General features: G+C 26.3%; 4 protein-coding genes across 6 annotated transcripts; 3 read left to right on the top strand and 1 right to left on the bottom strand.

Annotated features, from left to right (window-relative positions):
- Nucleotides 1-1,668: 1,668 nt before the first annotated feature.
- On the top strand, nucleotides 1,669-6,273 carry Grp170 (hypoxia up-regulated Grp170 co-chaperone protein). The gene is made up of 9 exons (XM_011506297.1): nucleotides 1,669-1,803; nucleotides 1,963-2,923; nucleotides 3,030-3,292; nucleotides 3,440-3,576; nucleotides 3,780-4,021; nucleotides 4,519-4,631; nucleotides 4,844-5,019; nucleotides 5,126-5,552; nucleotides 5,640-6,273. The coding sequence occupies exons 1-9, from the start codon at nucleotides 1,669-1,671 to the stop codon at nucleotides 5,994-5,996; spliced, it is 2,811 nt and encodes a 936-aa protein (XP_011504599.1). The 3' UTR covers nucleotides 5,997-6,273.
- An 837-nt stretch (nucleotides 6,274-7,110) lies between these two features.
- On the top strand, nucleotides 7,111-8,501 carry LOC105367530 (uncharacterized). Of its 2 annotated transcripts, none has more exons than XM_011506283.1 (4): nucleotides 7,111-7,257; nucleotides 7,535-7,728; nucleotides 8,082-8,205; nucleotides 8,287-8,368. In XM_011506283.1, the coding sequence occupies exons 1-4, from the start codon at nucleotides 7,195-7,197 to the stop codon at nucleotides 8,332-8,334; spliced, it is 429 nt and encodes a 142-aa protein (XP_011504585.1). In that variant the 5' UTR covers nucleotides 7,111-7,194; the 3' UTR covers nucleotides 8,335-8,368. The 2 variants fall into 2 exon arrangements, with proteins under 2 accessions (XP_011504585.1, XP_011504578.1); XM_011506276.1 differs by having other exon boundaries at nucleotides 7,124-7,257; nucleotides 8,277-8,501.
- Nucleotides 8,502-8,559: 58 nt separating this feature from the next.
- Nucleotides 8,560-9,324, bottom strand: Sbat (LSMD1 domain-containing protein Sbat). The gene is made up of 2 exons (XM_011506265.1): nucleotides 9,161-9,324; nucleotides 8,560-9,030 (listed from the first exon to the last, which is right to left on the bottom strand). The coding sequence occupies exons 1-2, from the start codon at nucleotides 9,245-9,247 to the stop codon at nucleotides 8,791-8,793; spliced, it is 327 nt and encodes a 108-aa protein (XP_011504567.1). The 5' UTR covers nucleotides 9,248-9,324; the 3' UTR covers nucleotides 8,560-8,790.
- A 579-nt stretch (nucleotides 9,325-9,903) lies between these two features.
- Vps39 (vacuolar protein sorting 39) lies at nucleotides 9,904-16,115 on the top strand. Of its 2 annotated transcripts, XM_011506254.1 has the most exons (10): nucleotides 9,904-10,026; nucleotides 11,134-11,226; nucleotides 11,305-11,493; nucleotides 11,658-12,179; nucleotides 12,299-12,543; nucleotides 12,641-13,087; nucleotides 13,227-13,544; nucleotides 13,677-14,103; nucleotides 14,720-15,167; nucleotides 15,998-16,115. In XM_011506254.1, the coding sequence occupies exons 2-10, from the start codon at nucleotides 11,157-11,159 to the stop codon at nucleotides 16,059-16,061; spliced, it is 2,730 nt and encodes a 909-aa protein (XP_011504556.1). In that variant the 5' UTR covers nucleotides 9,904-10,026; nucleotides 11,134-11,156; the 3' UTR covers nucleotides 16,062-16,115. The 2 variants fall into 2 exon arrangements, with proteins under 2 accessions (XP_011504556.1, XP_011504547.1); XM_011506245.1 differs by lacking the exon at nucleotides 9,904-10,026 and having other exon boundaries at nucleotides 11,073-11,226.
- The last annotated feature ends 4,144 nt before the right edge of the window (nucleotides 16,116-20,259 follow it).

Here is a 20,259-nt window from a genome sequence, read left to right as displayed (position 1 = left end):
TGTCCAAATCATACTTAAAGTTCAGAATTTTTTCTTTATACTAGACACTTATGTTTACAGTATTTTTCACTTTATTTTAATAATTACATTAATTTATTATACCAATCATTACATTATATATGTAATATAAATTTATTAAAATCTAAAATTAGATATATTATCATCTACGAAGTTCATAAAATGAGTAATAAATAGAGCATAAATAATTTACGAATATTAACAACATTATTTATCAGGAAATACAATTAATACATTCAATTTTATGCACATCATAACATCAAATTGTAAAAAATTTTAGTAATATAAACTTTCATGTTATGCTATCATATATTATTTTTCACTTTACACAATACAAAGTAACATAATTTAGTAGATATATAAAATAAGTTGGAAAGTTTCGACAATATTGATATTCATCTACAATTTTTTATAAATTTGTATTTGAATAGGTACAGAAAATTATGTTAACAATAGTTTAAATATGTGTAAACAGCCTAAAAATCGGAGCGTGTTCACAAAGCAGACCTTTTGTTGTGAAAGTACGGAAGTTTGTAATTCGTCAACGCGGTCCAATGGCCGGGTATCAAGTCGTCGGGCAGCTCCTCCAATCCTGAATTGCCACACGAGCACATGTCTTCTCCACGGTGCGTTATAGCTTGTCGACAGGTGGATTGTGGATATCAAAGTTATCGTCGTGGAGACTGGACTCGAGTGCGCGCTAATGCCCTGTCGTTGCTCCTTGGAAAGTAATTTTTATACAATTTGGATTTTTTGACATTTTTGTATATCTATCTAAGCTACGAGTATTGTGGCTGGTAAATTATTTTCTCACGTGATTTTAGCAATTGATTTAACTAATTTTTAAATTTCGTTTCTTCTCAAGGAGGACTCGTAAATCCATCGTGGTAAGATATGTGCTTCATTATAAGCATTATTATTATACATACATACACGAATGCATCTATATATATATATATATATATATACATTTCTTTTTTCTGTTATGTGCACCGGTACGCTTGATTCGCCCTCATAACCAAATTTTTAATTGCGTGACATTGGTATTTTTTTATTTATTTTTAATAGGATAAAACTTATGCGTTTTCATTTTATTGTGTAGCAATAAAAGTGTACTTTTTTTAGACATGCTGTTACGATTACCATAATTTTTTCAGTTCTATGAAAAGTATGACAACAGTCGCTTTAAAACGTTCGTTTCGTAGCGTCTGCTTGATGACATTTATAATTATTAAAATGTCTTTAAATATTCTTTTGTTGGTTATAGTTTTTATTTATATTTAGCGATGTTAATTGGAGGTAACAAATTAAATAATTTTTTCATATTATCTCTAATGTTGTTTATTTATATATACCAATTTTTAAAATTTACTTAATAATTTTGCTTTCTTCTTAATTTGTAATTAATAAGGGTATATATGTATTTACATATCAAGTTTCATAAATAATTGTATATTGTTAGTTGGAATATTAAAATTATGATTAATGTTCATTGCATTCTTCTTAAATTAAAGGCAAAAACTTTGTTAACAAAAAAATTATCAATAGGATTTATATAAAATTACATTATGTTACAATACAATAAAAATTTATTCCAATACTTAACGTATTATTTCAAGTAATAACGTAAGATTAACTTTTTTAGACAAAATGATGTATCACAAGAGGTTATCATTTATGCTTTTGGTCATATTATACACTGATTTTATTTCCAATGAGGCTAATGCTGTTGCTGTTATGAGCATTGATCTTGGCAGTGAATGGATGAAAGTAGCTATTGTGTCGGTAAGAATATTTTTCAATTTGTTTCATACAAGGAATCCAAAAGTATGCATAAAGATATATTTTAAATAACTTTTGTATTAACGTTAACTAATTCTAACAAATAATTGAAATTAATAATTATAATTATTAATTTTATCTTAAGTAATTTTTTATTTATAGCCAGGTGTGCCAATGGAAATCGCACTAAATAAGGAATCTAAAAGAAAAACACCAGTAACGATATCATTTAGAGATGGAGAACGCACATTTGGTGAAGATGCTCAAGTAGTTGGTACTCGTTTTCCACAAACCAGCTTCTCTTATATTTTAGATTTAATAGGAAAGCCTATCGACAGTCCAATAGTTCAATTATTTAGGAAACGATTTCCTTACTATAACATTGAGGCAGATAAAGAACGTAACACTTTAATATTCAGAATAGATGAAGTGACTACCTTTACCCCAGAAGAGTTACTTGCTCAAATTTTGCATAAAGCCAAAGAATTTGCTGAACTGTCTGCTGGTCAGAAAATAAAAGAGGCAGTGATAACTGTACCTGGATTTTTCAATCAAGCCGAACGATCTGCTCTTATACAAGCAGCAGAACTTGCTGATATCAAAGTGTTACAATTATTTAATGATTATTCAGCTGTTGCACTTAACTATGGTATATTCCATCGCAAAGAGATTAATGACAGTGCTCACTATATTATGTTCTATGATATGGGAGCTAGTAGTACTACTGCCACTGTAGTTGGTTTTCAAAATGTGAAAACAAAGGAAAGAGGGTTCGTCGAAACCCATCCACAAGTCAGTATCTTAGGAGTTGGATATGATCGCACTCTTGGTGGATTAGAAATGCAATTAAGATTGCGTGATTATCTTGGTAAAGAGTTTGATGCCATGAAGAAAACCTCCACCTCGGTATTTAGTAGTCCAAGAGCAATGGCTAAGTTGTTTAAGGAAGCCGGTAGAGTAAAGAATGTATTAAGTGCTAATATTGATCATTATGCTCAAATTGAAGGTCTGTTAGATGAGAAAGACCTTAGATTACAAGTAACCAGAGAAAAGTTTGAAGAACTTTGTGCAGACTTATTTGAACGTGTATCAAATCCAGTAAAAACTGCATTAGAAACTTCAGGTATAAAAATATCATTAAATTTTCCATTATTTGATGAAACTATTTTATGAAATAAAAGTCAAGAACGACGATTAGAACAAGTATTTTTACAATTTTTATTTTGTAGCTTTAACAATGGATATCATTTCTCAAGTTGTATTGGTTGGTGCTGGTACTCGAATGCCAAAAGTTCAAGAAAAATTAGCTGCATTTGTTAAAACAGACTTATCAAAAAATATTAATACTGATGAAGCAGCAGCCTTGGGAGCAGTTTACAAAGCTGCTGAACTCAGTCAAGGTTTTAAAGTAAAAAAATTTATTACCAAAGATGCTGTACTATTTCCGATTCAGATTGTTTTTGATAGAATAGTTGAAAATAAAGTTAAACAGGTAATTTATTAACATTCAGAAAGTATAAAAATTGTAAGAAAATTTTGTAATTATTAAATTAATTTTCCTATCAATATTTTAAGATAATTAATGTTTAAATTAAACATCACATTACAAATATTTTAAACAGTTTATTAAATATTTTAGGTTCGGAGAATGCTATTCAGCAGAATGAATGCTTACCCTCAAAAGAAAATTATTACTTTTAATAAACATAACGAAAACGTATTTTCATTTAATGTGAACTATGCAGAACTTGATTATTTGCCAAAGAAAGAAATTGAGTGAGTTTATTTTTCTAAATGAAATTATGTCAATTAAATTGGACTTACTTCAATAGTATTTAAAAGTCCTCTTTGTTTTTTATTTCTTTTGCATTATTCTATATCGTTCAAAAAGAGAATATATCGATTTGAAAAGTTTTATTAATTAAATATGTAATATAAGAATAAAATATATAATTTTAATACTAAAATAAATGTTACAGTGCTGTTGGAACTTTCAATATTTCTTTGGTAACTTTAACTGGAATTACGGAGGCTTTATCAAAACACGAAAATGATATAGTTGAAAGTAAAAGCATCAAAGTGCATTTTTCCATGAATGAAAGTGGATTACTCAATTTTATTAATGTTGAATTGGTGTTGGAAAAAACAAGTCCAACTACTCCTGATGAAGTTGAAGGTGCTTTCGTAAAATTTGGCTCAACAATAAGCAAGCTTTTTTCTGGTTCGTTTTTAAAAATAATTTGTATAATTTTATAAAAACAACTTTACCAATTTTTCACTTAATCTAATTTTCATTATTAAAAATATTTATATCATTATAAAGCTTGCCTTACTATAAAACAAATACAAATTTTATAAAGTTTATATGCAAATATTTAAAGTATTATTTAGTAATAGTTTATTACTAGATATAAATATATAATAAGGAATTTTGTAAAAAAAGTACATTCACAATGTAGTAAATCATTTTACGACATTATTACATTATATCTGTATTTATATTTAAATTTATATTTTTACCGTTTTTTAATATCAATTAATTTATATTGTACAAATTCAGATATTGAAATTCTTTTTTGCACAGTTTTAGTAATTTAATTAAATAATTTCATACATTTATTTGTTTGTGAATTTGTATTGCCTTTGATGCTATTAAACTAGAAATATATAATATAAAATCGATTTACAATTTTTACATGTTTATAAATAATTTATTAGGGTCTGATGAATCAGAAAATGATGATAAGGTAGAAGAAACTCTAAAAGATGGTATTAAACCAGTTCATGAAGAACCTGAATATCCTGGATTGAAGAAAGAAACTAAAGAAAAGGTATTCAACGTTTCTATTTTGTAACATGTATCATAAATACAAGTAAGAACAACAATAAAAATATTGAGATAATTATTATTGCAGAAAAGATAATAAATTTAATATTTACTTTTATTTATGTACATATATAATAGCATTGATGTATTGTCATATTTATATTTATTAAATTATGTTAAATGTAAAATATTTAATCTTTTTTTCAAATTGTAAAGGATAAAACAAATAATGAAACGAAACCAATAGAAGAAAAATCAGAAAATAAAACGGAAAAATTAGAAAAAGATCAAACTCCAACAATTATTACCATTAAAGAACCAATTGATGCCAAAGAATTAAAAGTAGTACAGTTTACTTTATCTGAAGATAAATTTTTAATTTCTCAAGAAAAGTAAGATAATTATACATATATATATATATAATAGTAATAATAATAATAATTATTATTATTAACTAATAAAAATATTATTAATATTTTTTATAAAATTTGTTTTAAGACTCAAAGCCTTAGACACATTCGATGAACAAAAGGCACGACGTGAAAATGCTTTAAACAATTTGGAATCTTTTGTTATTGATGTTCAACAAAAATTAGAATTAGACGAATATAAAGTAGCAATACTGCCTGAAGAAGCTGAGAAGATTAAAAAATCTTGTAATGATGTTTCTGAATGGTTATATGAAGAAGGTTTTGAAGCAACATCAGAAATATATGAGCAAAAATTAGAAGACTTACAAAAGTTAACACGTGATCTTTATGAAAGAGTTTTTGAACATAGTGAACGTCCAGAAGCTTTGAGAGTTCTAGTTTCAATGCTTGATGAAATTAAGGCTTCTTTAAATAATATACCCAGTGAAGAAATGCTTGAAATATTTACTCAAATTGAAATTGAATCTGTAGAGAAAGCTATTAATGAAACAGAGGTATGTCCAAAATAATTTTAAAACATTTAATTATTTATTCATAATCTATAATAAATGTCAATAATGTTGTATATTATAAATTTTTAGGAATATTATAATAGGGTAGTAAAGGTTACATCCGAATCTAAATTGTATGAGCCCGTGACATATAAGGTTCGCGATATTGTCCAGAAAATAGCTGTGTTAGATCGAGAAATAAAATACGTTTTTAATAAATTAAAAATATGGAAACTAAAAGGAGCAACGAATAGTACCGATAAAGTGGGTGAAAATAATACAACTAATGGTGATAGTGAATCCGAGAACAAAACAAAAACCGAACAGAATACTACATTGGACAAAAATGAATCTGAAGCAGTAGAAGCAGAAGTTTTCGAATTACCCATCAGTAATTCAACAAAGTCTGAAGATAAAGAATTTAAAGATAAGCATCAAGAACTTTGAATACGTGATTTATTGAGTCAAATTGTTTAGGTATTTTTTAAAATGGAAATAAAAAATCATCGAGATGTTTATTGATCAACTAGTTACTACCTTTCTGCAGAATAAAATCATGAAATGTATTCATTGATGAAAAAATATTGACAGAATAAGTGAGATGATAAATTATTGAAGTTCTGTCTTAAATTTTTATAAATTTTTATGAAAGCACATGAAAATTTCTGCAGTTACAATGTTAAAAGAATGCTATATTTTCACATTTTCATTCTATACATTACAAAGGCGTTTTAAGTTGTTTAAGAAAAAAAAATTATATATATTTAAATATATATAATTTTTTTCTTGGACGTTCATAACATTGGGAAATTTTATTAAAACAATATGCCTTCCAATAATTTTTACTGCATGTCTAATAAATTGTATGCTTATAATTTTTATTTTATATTTATGTGAATGATGTGATTTTGATATAAAATGAAAAAACCAGCATAAAGAGTATTTAATCAAGTTTCATCTGCTTGAATTCGTCTGTTAAAAATGTATATGTCAACATTTATAGAATGATGAAATAAAATATTTATTATAAATATTTTCCGTCATGTGATAATGATCTGTGCGTAGAAAGAATTAATTGAATATAAAATAACTGCAAATTTTCAGATCGAATGAAATGCACTAGTAAAATTTTTATTATAACTTTCGTTAATAAGAAAATCTAACATCTATTTGTTTGATATTTATTAAGATAATTTTCTAATATATCGTTTGTTATAATAAATAAGTTTTGAAGATTAATCGATTTTAGTACAGCAATTATTGTATTATTTATAAGTTTGTAGTACGTGTAGAATATTAATTTGTTCTATGAAAAATACATATGACTGCTGCAGTTAGTTTTTCACTCCAATCAATTATCCAATAAAGAATTTCGTTATTTATTAATTGGAGTGAATTGTATTTATAAAAAATATAATTAATTAGAAAATAAAATTCTTTTTAGTTTAAATTATTTCCTACAGTACTGTGATAAAATTAAAGAATTAAAAATATAAATTAAACGTATATGATTATTATTTAATTTTCCCGCTTATGATTTCAATCATTCAAATATATATCACGTGACTGTCGTTAACCTTTAAATAGAAAGTAAAACATGTTTATAGTATAATATAAATTCTGTATTTATTTGAATCTTATAATTATGGCTTTTAAACAAATAACTTTGATTTTGAAAAGACTAAAACCTATTCAACGTATTGTATTTGTAAGATCTTTATAATGACTAAAATTTAATAAAATAGTATTTATTTTTAAAAAATTTTAAAAACATAATTTTACATTAATATAAAAAAGTAAAATGAGTTTTTTATTAGCCATATTTGAATATTTTTTAAGTTAAATTTATGCAATTTTGAAAATTTATTACTTATATGTGTGTGTGTGTATATATATATATATATATAAATAATAATAATAAATATAATTATTTTTTTGTATTATACTAAAAATTATCATTTAAAAACATTTCTTTTTAATGTTAGTATGCAACGACTCCAATGTTTGTACATCCACATCCACCAAAAAAACCAAATGATGATCAAAAATTACAATTTGAGGCTTCTAATTTATCTTATGATTATTTATTAAAACAATCAACTATTAATGCTGTAAATAGTGCTTCAGAAGCTTTAACAGTGACTTTTACCGCAATAGAAACAACAAGTAAAGAATATAGGTATTTAATCGATTGTTATATAAAATTTTATATTTTTTATTTGTATTGTATATTTATATTATATATTTTTAATCAGTATTGTTTGATGAAATTTATTTATAAAATTTTATTAATTTCAATAATCTTTTATAATTAAACTTTTTAAAAGATCGATGATGCACTAAATTATATTTCCAAATAGTAACATATATTATTATCAACAATTAATAAAAAATATATATAATTAATTTTGTTTGTAAATAAAATATTGAACTTAATATATAATAAAAAATTTTAGTATAATATTTTTTGACCAATATAACTTATTTGTTAAATATAATACAAATATTTAATATTATTTTTTTATATATTAGAGAATTATTAACAAAATTAATAATACTAATGAATCAAGCTATCTTACAAGAAGTTAATGATTCTCATTGGGATGAAATTTTACTATTAAGGTCTGAAATACAAGAAAAAAAAGAAATAATTGTGGTAATTAAAATATTCTTTATGGTTTTCGATAATTTAATCTTTATATTTATTATTTTGTTTATTATATATAGAGATTTATAGGTTACATGGATTATGTACACAAAATGTCAGAAGCTGCATCTGAAATAAGTTTTTTAGCTGGTATGGATAACTTATCAATTACTTTGACTCAACGAATTGATGATGCATTAAGTAAAATACAAATAGAGAAAAACAGCAATTCTGAATTGGAAACCGAATATACTAAAGTACAAGAAGAATCTATTAGAAATTGTAAGTAATCTTATTTGTTATTTTAAAAAATATATTGATTAAAAATAAATCATCTATGTTACAGCTAATTCAAGAAAAGATGAAAAAATTAAAAAATAGTATAAATTCATTTGAAATAAATGTGACTATTGTTTTAAATCATTCTACCACTTTACAATTGAACTGTTATTTATTTACATTATTTTGTACAGAAATTATTAAATTAAAAAAAGAAAATTAAATATCAGTATATATCTTTGCACAATATCAAATTATGCATAACACTAATAAGAATTCTTTCCAAAATTAATAATTTGATCTATCGATCTACTGTCATATATCTAAGTGTATTGTTACAATATGTCTTCCAGGAACCATTACTAATCCTAAAGCCCTTGGTTCGGAATTTTCTGATAAGTATTCTGAACATAATCCTAATATGACATTAGCATCACGATCTGTACATAAAAATGCACCTGTTAAAATTCGACCATCTGTCATTTTTATTCTTAGGTGACGATTCAACCAACTTCTTAATTTTTGTTTACCAGCTGATTCATTTATATTTATAACCTATATAAAAAATAAAAGATATTTAAATTTTTTACTGCGTGTACGCTAGGTTGGAGTAAAAAAATATATACAATCGTAAATTTTAAATGATACTTTTTAGTAAAATATGTATTTATAATGTAAAACTAACTTCATTTTTAATTTCTCCATTTTCATTAAATTTTTCTTCGTTTGTCATTATTGTATCAAAATTCTGATTTTGTTCGTGCGTATCCATGAAAACCAAAATACTCCGCCTTTATCAAATAAATAACTTTATAATTAAATTCATAAACTTTTATTATTTTCTTCTCATCTTTATAAATTAATTTTTTTAATTTTTTCTGATTAAAAAATAATCCCTTTTATATATCTCTCAAAACATAATAAAACAAACAAACAAAGAAAAACATTTGTGTACAATAAAAATAAACTCGATAGTTTCGCCATCTATGAAGTAAAGTAAAGTTCATAATTTTAAACTATTTTTTCTATTTTTATATGAAAAGCTATTCCGTGCAATATAACAACTTTCGTATAAATTTTTCATTAAATTATCATTTTTAAATGAATAAGTATGGATATTTATTCATTAATATCCCCTGTGATATTAAATGATTAAAAATGATCTTGGTTATTGTGATTTAAACATTTTTTTATAGGAGCATATTAAAGATTTTTAAATTATCAATAAAACTTTATTTAAATGGGCGTATTATAATTAATTATAATTTGAAAAATTGTTTCTGCATAGTTGAAGTGTTAAGATAGGATTGGAGAGTACTCTTATTAATTGTAAATTTAAATAATGTAACACAATCATATTCGATTACTATAATTCCATTTGAATAAATCTTTATAATAGGAATAAAGAAATATGTATAAAGCTTTAACATCTGAATTTTTACGATGATATATCTGATAAAATTGTATTAAGATTGAGATAGAGGTCATTTTAGGTCTTAGTAGAAAAGTTATTGTCTGATGAAGCAGCAATTTACCGTTTTAATCAATGGGGTATGAATACTTGTATACTAACTTATTCTTAAATTATTTAATTCATATGGCAAAACTATATCAACATTTTACATTTTTTATTAAGGACAAATTAAAGGTATTTCGTAAATTTACCGTAATATATTGATAAATTAAATGTTTTAAGGATCTGCTGGTACTTAATAATAAATAATTAATTTGTCATTTGATACTCTTATTTTATTTTTTCAACGGATCAGTTTAAATACATATTTACCATATATATGAAATTACAATAAGGATTTATATTACATCTTTTATTCAAAGTATTATAGCTTATTCGAAAAAAATTTTTTTAATTACTATGCAATTGTAACTTATATTTTGCATTTATCGTTTATCATATTTGAGTATTAGAAAATAAGGACAACTAATTTTAACAATATATTTTTGAAAATTGAATATACTCTCGAAATAATATTAATATATTTATAATAGAATATAAAAATATTCAATAATATAGCAGAGTAAAAAAATATTAATTTTATTAATAATAATAATATGCGTATCAGGAAACAGTTTAAAGAGATAATTGAATATAGATGTAATGGAAAAGAAGAAAATACTAATATAGAGAATGTAAAGTTAGTAATTCTTTACGATAGATATTTACTAAATTGTTTTGAACTAAAACTGTTATTGATTTTATTGTTATGAAATATAATTTTTTAATATATTTAAAATTAAAAAATGATCTTTTTATTTTTATATTTACCTAAATATAAATTTTAAGTGTAACAGCCTTTTCAAAATTTAAACTTAAATCTCCGTAAAATGGTTCTCCGACACGAGTCATCGGTTTACTTTTGTTTAAACCACTTATGCACTCGTTTCTCCCTACTCTCTTGTTACTTTTCATTTGCTCTCAGCTGCTGCTTTGCAATAGCTTTGGTATCCTCTCGCAAGGGGCAGTAATGTTCTGTTGATAAAAATTGTGATAAATGTTTCTCTATATTTATCAATAATCTTTTTTAATCTACAGAGTTGAGTAAGCAATTATAATTTTGACATATTATAACTGGTGGATATATAAAATGTTAATAATCATCGAGAATCGTGTATTATCAATAATTATTTAATTTTTGTAAGACTTTAACCAATAAATCATCAAAATGCATGATGCTTATGAGGCAGTGTTGATGCTAAAACTAACTGTTCAAATTGAATCGATGGCTGCCTATGGTAAAATATTAAGATTTTTTTTTTTTTTTAATGAAATATAAATAAATTAAATACTTTCATCTTATTAATTTTCTTTAGATAACTATTTGTTAATTGGTACAAGGGAAGGTCATTTGTTAATTTATAATGTTGCATCTAATTCTAATGATTCTAAAGCAAATGAGAATACAAGTCCATCTCTGTATCGGTACAGCAAAAACTTCAGTAAAAAGCGCATTGTACAAATCGCAGTAATTCCTGAATATAATTTATTAGTACTTTTAACAGGTACTTTTTAAAATATTGACTTTTTTTATATTATTTTTATGAAATTATATTTTGTTTTTATATTTCTTTATTAAATGTTATTTATAAAAAATGAAATTGTAAATCTAAATTATTTATATATGTTGGTAAATTCCTTAATTTTAAATACTAGTTATATCTTGCAGATAATGTAATATGCATTCATGATTTAAATACCACAAATTTAAATCAAATTAGTCAACTACAAAAAACAAGAGGAGCAACATTATTTGCATTAGATATACAACGACATGAAAGTATGACTGGGGAAAAAAATACCGTCGTTAGATTGTGCGTTGCTGTAAAACGAAAATTACAATTATATTATTGGAAAGAAAAGAAGAAAACCTTTGAAGAGTTTTTTAGCGAAGAAGTAGCTGGCTCGGATATACCTCGTGAACTGTCAGTTCCTGATATACCTAGAGAATTAGCATGGTGTGGTGAAACGTTAGTTTTAGGTTTTCGTGGTTTTTCTTATACTCTTATGGATTTTCAAGGCAAAACCAAAGAACTTTTTCCAACAGGTAAATCACCAGAACCAAGTATTACCAAATTATCTAATAATTCCTTTGTACTTGGCAAAGACTCTCAATCTGTAATAATGGATACAAATGGTGAACTAATACAACATAATCCTGTAAAATGGTCCGATTTACCTGGTGCTTTGGGTAAATAATTATTTTTAATATTATTAATTGTAATAGCATCTTATAATAATACTTTTTTATTAATATTCAAAAGAAAATCATCGTTTTCTTATATAATATTTTTAAATAAATATGCTTAGCATGGGATGTTCCATATTTGCTGGGAATTGTCCATGATACGTTAGAAGTATATACCCTGGAAAGTTGTATGCACATTCAAACTATACCAGATCTAAATAAAGCAAGATTTATATGTCAATGCAAGCAAGGAAAAGTTTATGTTGCATCGATGAGTCAAGTATGGTGCATTACTGCAACTGATTTTACACAACAAACTAGAATTTTGTTAAAACAAAGTCAATTCCAGCTTGCTCTCAAACTTACTGTAAGATTATTTATTAATTTAGTTGTATAAAATATTTAAGACAAATACATTTTTACATTTATTATAAATAGAATAAATTTGTATTTTTATACTTTAGGATCTTTCTGATTTATCTGAAGAAGAAAAAGCAAAGGAAACTTATAAAATTCAAACTCTTTATGCGCATCATCTATTTCGAAATAAAAAATTTCGCGAAGCTATGGAACAATTTTTAAAATTAGGTACTGATCCTTATGAGGTAATCAGACTTTTCCCTGACTTGGTATCACAGCCGTCAAATGCTAATGAACCAAACGAACCAGAACCAAATTTACCAAAACTTCAAGGACGAGATTTAGAAAATGGCTTATTGGCTTTGATAGATTTTTTAACAGAAATTAGATATAAATTGATAAATGATAGTCAAACTAAAGAAAAAGAAACGAACGAAAAAATTAAAGGAAAACATGTGACTCAAGGTGATAAATTGAAAAATATGACAGCTGTAGCAACAGAGCAACTATTAAAAATTATTGATACTACTTTATTGAAATGTTATTTACAGGTACTATATATATATTAATAATCATTTTTATTTTTATAAAAGAAATTCATCTACTTTCAACTTCCATTAAAAATTTTTGTTTTGAAAACAATATGTAAGTATTACATGTAATATTAATTTAATATTAAACATGTTTTAGACAAATGATGCTTTAGTTGCACCTTTACTAAGACTAAATCATTGTCACTTAGCAGAAGCTGAGAAAACATTACTTCAGCATCAAAAATATCCAGAACTTATAATATTATACCAGACTAAAGGACAGCATAAAAAAGCATTAGAGCTTCTAGAAAAACAGTCAAAGGAAAGTGATTCAAGTCTTAAAGGTCCTGAAAGAACTATTCAATATCTTCAGCATCTTGGTAAAGATCACATGGACCTAATTTTAAAATTTGCTGGATGGATACTAGATCATGATCCTGAAGAAGGTTTGCGAATTTTCATGGAAGATGTACAGGTATAGAAAAATATTTATCACTGACTGGCACTGAAAAAAAGTGCGATAAAATTAATATCGCAGCATGTGTAAACTTATTATAAAAGTTGAAAAAATAAACTTTAATAATTTATAGATTTTAATTATCTTTAGGAAGTTGAACATCTTCCACGGCCAAAAATATTGGATTATCTGCTTCGATGTCACAAAGATTTGGTGATTACTTACTTGGAACATGTTGTACATGTTTGGGAAGATAATAATCCAATGTTCCATAATGTGCTAGTGCATCAATATAAAGAAAAGTGCCTTGTAGGTACGTCTTCAACTGCAGCTCCAGCAGAAAAATTAAACATTCAGCATATTCGGACAAAGTTGCAACAGTTACTTGAAAAATCACAGCATTATACTCCAGAAACGGTTTTAAGAGATTTTCCATTTGATTGTTTGTATGAAGAAAGAGCCATAATACTCGGTCGCTTAGGACGTCATCAACAAGCAATATCAATATATATTAATTTATTAAATAACGTACCAAAGGCAATACAATATTGTAACAATGTTTATGCTAGATATCAAAGTAAGTTAATATTTAATTAAAGTACTTTATAAAATAAAAATAATAGAATCTATTTTTATTACTATTTTTATTACTATTTTTATTTATATATTAATTTTTATTTTTAAATAAATTAATAAAAATGAAATAGTTCATTTTATATATCATGATTGATACAAATAATTCATAACATAAAAATTTATTAATAAAATATTAAAAGTGCTTAAAGAAAACATATATACATATCCTTATAAATATTTTTATACATATATTTATACATATCTTACCTAACATTAATTAGTTTTCAATTTAAAAATATATCAATTAATAATAATGTAACAAAATAACTATTTGAACAGTAAAATAGTTCTATTAAATATATCTTTATATATCAAAAATTGATTTTATATGAAAATGATTTATTCGATTGTAGGAAGATTGTTTAAAAGTATATAATAATATAATATAATTATTTATTAAGGCCGTGATTATAAAACAACAATTTATGTTATCAAAATACAAATATTATTATTATTTTCAGTATTTCCAAATAAAATTAATATTCAAATTGAAATAATCAAAAATATATCAAAGGATACTTATTGACCAAATCATAATGATGTGATTGATTTAACAGATCTAAGTAAAGCTGAGAAGAGTAAACAACAAGACAATGCAGACGAAATCTACATTACCCTTATTCATCAGCTTCTTAAGCCCGATGAATGTCAAAAGGGCCTGTCGAATTTGATGATTCCTGATCCAGCAATCGTAACTCAACGCCTGGCTCAACCAGACCTGGAAACAGCTTTGGAACTATTAGAGGAGCATGCTTCGAAGATTGATCCACTGAAAGCTCTTGAGGTGTTACCAGATACAGTGTCTATAGGCAGAATTAGGCATTTTCTTGAAGCGAGTCTGCAAAATAATATCAATGAAAAGCGCAGAATGCAAGTTCTCAAAGGCTTGTTGTATGCCGAGCATCTACAGGTTCAAGAGCAAAGGATGCATTACGAATCCCAAAACGTATTGATGACTGAATTCAACATCTGCCCTGTATGTAAAAAGAGATTTGGAAATCAAAGGTATAATCAAATATCTTCTGTTATTAGATTTTTAAATTCATAGCGTAGTCTTTCTCTGAAAAGACATTTTGTTTTGAAGACTTCAAAATTTCAATAAAAAAGACTAAAAATTTTCAAAGCTTATGTATACAATGGTTAAACGGTAATAACAACATTGAAAAGAATAATATGATTAAATTTATTAAAATAAAAGAATTACATATATCTCTTCATTGTTAATAAATTCCTAAGTAATAAATTTTTATCTATAATTTTATTTTAATTTGTTTGTTTCATGCGCGCGCGCGCGTGTGTGTATGGCTGTGTGTAATATAAGTACGTTTAATGTTTTCCATGTATAACGATATGTGAAAAAATTGATATTTTAAAATTTTTAGTGTCTATATTTGAAGTGTATATAATATTTAATTTAATAAGAGAAGTAGTTTATATTATTTATTTAAGCAAATATAGCTATTTTTTCAATTGAATGAAGGAAGTAAAAACTATTTTAGAACAATTAAAGTTTTTATGAATAAAAATCTTATAAGAAGATAAAATAAATAATTGGTATAATAGAAAAATAGAATAGAGCCAAATTTATTTTTACTTATTAATCAATATAATTTTCAATCGAGTTATACCTTTTACTATAGAGGACTAACTCTACCTATATTGACATCTCATTATAATGCTAGTGACGCGCATACTTAATTGCTTCGTACAGTGATTTTCAAACGGTATCTGACATACTTTAATGAATAAATCATTTTTCATACTTGAATGACTTAATCACGCACTAATTTTCATTTACGAAAAATTCATTTGAAAATTTATAATTCTCTTTGCAGTGCATTTGCCAGATATCCAAACGGTGACATCGTACACTTCTCGTGTCAAATGCGTAAAATGTAAAAACTCCTTATTAAGTGCAAAAAAAGATAAAAAAATTTTGTAAATAAACGAATTTCATTATATTTCATAACGCGAACCTTAAATAAATACAAAATACCAGTTAACTTGCGTATAAGATTACTTGGACAATTTATCATAATTGCGATAAATAAGAAAGAGGAGCCGAAGGACACGTGAAGAAAAGAAGCGTGCATAGAAAAGGAAAGAAAATAGAAGATCGTGACGGTCAAGGGAGTCGAGAAGCCAGACATAGGCACAATAATTATCGTATTCGTGGACTGGGGCGTCACCCGGCCCACTCATTCCCTACTCTAAACAAGGGAGGAGCGATGATGTCACAGCCCATACTCCATATCTTATATAGCGCTTCTGCCGGTGCAATAAGCAGCACAGTCCCGTAGGAAGAAGCTGCAACCGTTCAAGAGACGGATTTACGATGATTTCTCTTTTCCATCCTAGAATAATTTATTGTATTCACTTTAGTTAATTAAATTTTTTGTGCACCTGTAGCTTTATTGATGATAGTTCGAGAAATCGTTATTACATGTAAATAAATAAATGCTTGCGTACGCGCGCACGTGTTAGAAAATCTGTGTATACATAGAGTAAGTTCTGTTTACGAAGAAAAATTTCATGAGATTCTATCGAAATGAATGAATTTAATAAATGAATATTTGTTATAAATAAAAATACCTGTATCTCCTGAATAGTAATTGTACGATTCATTCTCTGAGGCTTTAATTAATAAATAATTTTATCGCAAATTTTTATGCTAACGATATTAATAATATACATGTTATTGTTATTCATATTCTACATTACATTTGTTTAATGAATTGCAATTTTAAGTTGATAAAAGAATATTTTTTAAAATTTATAAAACAATGCAAGTATAATATTGAAAAATAAAATAAATCACAAATTGAATAGATGCTTAGTTATTTATCGGACAATTTAATATTCAAGCAAAATTCATATTAAAGTATAATTATGTTAGACGTCGTTATGTGTGTAATTTTAATTTATTTTTATGCTTTATCCACCATTCAAATTGCTATTATATTTAATTTTTTATATTCTTATTTTAATTAATGAATATTTATTTTATTAAACAAAATAACTATTTTAGTTAAAAAAAAGTCATAGCGTAGTATAATAAAAATGAATAAAACAAAAAATAAGTACAGTACATAAATATTCTAATTCAGACTTTAATGATAACTTTTGAATACAAAATATATTTTATTAATTTATTTAAATTAATACACATAATATATTACAATGAATGCAAAATATGTTTTAAAACAAAATGTAACTATTAATGAAATTAATTGTCTGATTCATTTGCTTAAACGATAATCTATCATCGGTATTCATCTATTTGTACTCGTGAATGAAAAATATATGAATACTATCTTTAGTGAAGCGTATATTGCTTAATTTGGACTAAGTTTTATTAAATATTATTTAATAATAAAAAGTAACATTTGCATAATATATCTTGTTTAGTTTATCGATAAAAAGTTTATACGTACATATTTAGACCATTTATGTAGCGAATAATTGTTTTAAAATGATTATGTGAATTGTATTTATTATAAGAATCATGTAACCGCATTAATTTAATTTTGAAAATAAAGATCAACGGATTACAAAGAAAAACAAGTTGATATTGAGTTGATAATTATTAATGCAATTATCGTCGATGCGTGCGTGTATTTATAACCGAAATGATTCGATTATTAAATTATAGGGGCTATAAAGAAAGCGTACATCGGGCTCTCGGGGTTGATACTACGCTCGTGTTTTCTTTTCCTAATAATATCGCTGCGCTCGAGAAAGCTCTGTGTCCGTGACACAAAAAGCCCCACGTTTTCCGTGTCCCGCGCAGGTAACGCCGGTCAGAAATGTAAGCATCCTTATTGAAAGACCGAGAAAATACGTGCGATCGCGGGCATCGTATCCAAAGGTCAAAGTTCCCGAGGAACGACGGAGCAAGCGCACTCCCAACTGGCTGGACTATTTTCCGTCTGCGTGCCCGAGTTACAATAGTGTGCGTTCGGCGGCTCCTCTTGGACGACTCTGACATTCGGATAGTCACGAATTTTATCTGCCTGCGTGCCTGTCTCGACGGAGCAGTCGGTCAGTTACGCGCCGGTAGTGCGTGCGTGATTATTATAGGATCGGTTGACTGTCCATCTTCATTTACCTGCGAGTGTCGAACTAAGACTCATTCTTATCGAATTAGAAAACAGCAGATCTTGCACGGACGTATGCACGAATGCATGTCGGCAATATTGATATACAGGCGTAGGTAACATTAAATAAAGAGACCGTGTGCATGGATGCGCGCGCACTCGTTTGAATACATATGTATATGTAGGAAAGAGGTTCGACGACGAAGAGGAAGACGAAGACGAAGATTGCTGCGGCGGCGGCGACCGCAACAGCAACGGCAATTGCGGCGAGTGTCTCTGTGTTTTATATCTGGTGTGTTTCTGTGGGTTAGTGGGCGTTTGTAATATCTTAGTACGAAGAAGTACGCTAGGGAAGAGTAGAGGACATATCGAGAGGAGAAGGCACTGTGTGTATCGAAGTGCGGTTTATGCTGGTGTTGTGAGCCCGAGCGGCGCCGTGGGCTCTTCCTACTCCAGGGTAAGCTTTTTTACATTGGACGCACGGTTCGCGCAAGCTTGGTAAAAATGTTTCGGGCGGCGGTAGCGACGGGCCCTCTGCCCCTATCGCCACGCTCGCATTGCCGTGTGTAAAAATGGCGCTTGCCGACTTTTCACCGATTATTCTTCAATAATACTCCAGTCATCAACCATGGATAGCCTCTTTGACGCAAGCACTCTTACGTGAAACTCTTTACGGCTCTTTCGTTTTAGCAAATTCTGCACTGTATTTTGTCGAGGGTGAGTTACGCGCTGTGAGCGTAAATTGGACCTAGAAGGTCCTAATTCTCGCCGATCGCTGATTAAATTTATTACTATTTTCGAATTCTCGGTGGATTATGACTCAACGGTTAAGTAATAGTTTGGATTTATGTGTTATCACAAAAATTTCTAAAATTAGTTGACCGTTTTGCGATCCTTTTGAGTCGAATCGTGTATCATAATTGCTTAAGAATTCGATAATTAAGTGAGCTTTCTTTAGCGGAGAAAACTTTTTTCACTAATACCAAATTTAAATGAAACATTATATGATAGGATCGATTATAATTTAGATAGATAATCAATACTTATAAAAATATTAATAATCTTAATCTTTTATTTTTCAAAGCTAAGAAATAGCTCTTGGTATCTTTAATTAAGAAAATGGAGTTATCATTTTTAATACAAAACGAAATGGTGGTATACACTTACTTAATATGATTATACTGTAATTAGTATTTATCAACTTAAATCAAATATCACGATTTTAATGTTTCACTTCTACGAATGATAGTGTAAAACATTAAAAAAGAAACAACAAAATTAGAAAAACAAAGGATCACCTTTAAATAATAAACATTTCGTTAAACTTCATCTTTTATCTAATGGAGCACAAATAATTATATTTATTCTTGTTAATGCGCTTAAATATATTATTTAAAATTAATTTCATAAATAGTTATGGAATTAGATAAAGAGCAAATTAAAAACTCATGTTATTTTCTATAATAAATAAAAACCATTTTTTTTTATTAATAAAGTATTATATAATTTACAGTATAATTATTAGTGTGAAATCAAATTCTATAAAATAAAGTAAAAATTTCTTCGTTAAAAGAATGATAAAATATATTGTTTATTATTTCATTTAATAAAATATAATATAATATGCAATTCAATTAAGTTATATATATATATGTAGAATTCATTAATATTTATAAATTTATTAATCTTAGTATTTGTATGTACATTTATAGTTAAATGTATAGCATTTCTTTTAATAATTATAATAATTTTTTATGTTTTTTTTTTTACTAAATAGTTGAATAGAACTTTATATTAATATAAAATTATTAATATTTTATTTTAAAAGTTTCATATGATTCATAACATTTTCATCAGTTTCATATCATTCCATTATATTTTTCTTTTGAAGTCTTTGACTACCATATTGTATTCATTTCCATAATTACAATATTATGTTACCAAACTTTTTTAAATTAAAGGGTAGCTATATTTTTATTTTTAGTATAATATAAATATTC

This window comes from Ceratosolen solmsi, unplaced genomic scaffold (assembly GCF_000503995.2).
Source record: "Ceratosolen solmsi marchali unplaced genomic scaffold, CerSol_1.0 scaffold10, whole genome shotgun sequence".
In the NCBI taxonomy this organism is placed as follows: domain Eukaryota; kingdom Metazoa; phylum Arthropoda; class Insecta; order Hymenoptera; family Agaonidae; genus Ceratosolen; species Ceratosolen solmsi.
The sequence above is the reverse complement of the archived record's forward strand: the minus strand, read 5'-3'. Positions and strand labels throughout refer to the sequence as shown.

Excerpts from the sequence above, each read along its gene's own strand:
- Grp170 (XM_011506297.1), top strand. The coding sequence starts at position 1,669 with ATGATGTATCACAAGAGGTTATCATTTATGCTTTTGGTCATATTATAC. Across the intron at positions 4,022-4,518 it reads AATAAGCAAGCTTTTTTCTG|GGTCTGATGAATCAGAAAAT; the intron begins GTTCGTTTTTAA and ends ATAATTTATTAG. Across the intron at positions 5,553-5,639 it reads AAGCTATTAATGAAACAGAG|GAATATTATAATAGGGTAGT; the intron begins GTATGTCCAAAA and ends ATAAATTTTTAG.
- LOC105367530 (XM_011506276.1), top strand. The coding sequence starts at position 7,195 with ATGGCTTTTAAACAAATAACTTTGATTTTGAAAAGACTAAAACCTATT. Across the intron at positions 7,258-7,534 it reads CTATTCAACGTATTGTATTT|TATGCAACGACTCCAATGTT; the intron begins GTAAGATCTTTA and ends TTTTAATGTTAG. Across the intron at positions 8,206-8,276 it reads AAAAAAAAGAAATAATTGTG|AGATTTATAGGTTACATGGA; the intron begins GTAATTAAAATA and ends TATTATATATAG.
- Sbat (XM_011506265.1), bottom strand. The coding sequence starts at position 9,247 with ATGGATACGCACGAACAAAATCAGAATTTTGATACAATAATGACAAAC. Across the intron at positions 9,031-9,160 it reads ATGGAGAAATTAAAAATGAA|GTTATAAATATAAATGAATC; the intron begins GTTAGTTTTACA and ends TTTTTTATATAG.
- Vps39 (XM_011506254.1), top strand. The coding sequence starts at position 11,157 with ATGCATGATGCTTATGAGGCAGTGTTGATGCTAAAACTAACTGTTCAA. Across the intron at positions 13,545-13,676 it reads TTTTCATGGAAGATGTACAG|GAAGTTGAACATCTTCCACG; the intron begins GTATAGAAAAAT and ends AATTATCTTTAG. Across the intron at positions 15,168-15,997 it reads AAGAGATTTGGAAATCAAAG|TGCATTTGCCAGATATCCAA; the intron begins GTATAATCAAAT and ends TTCTCTTTGCAG.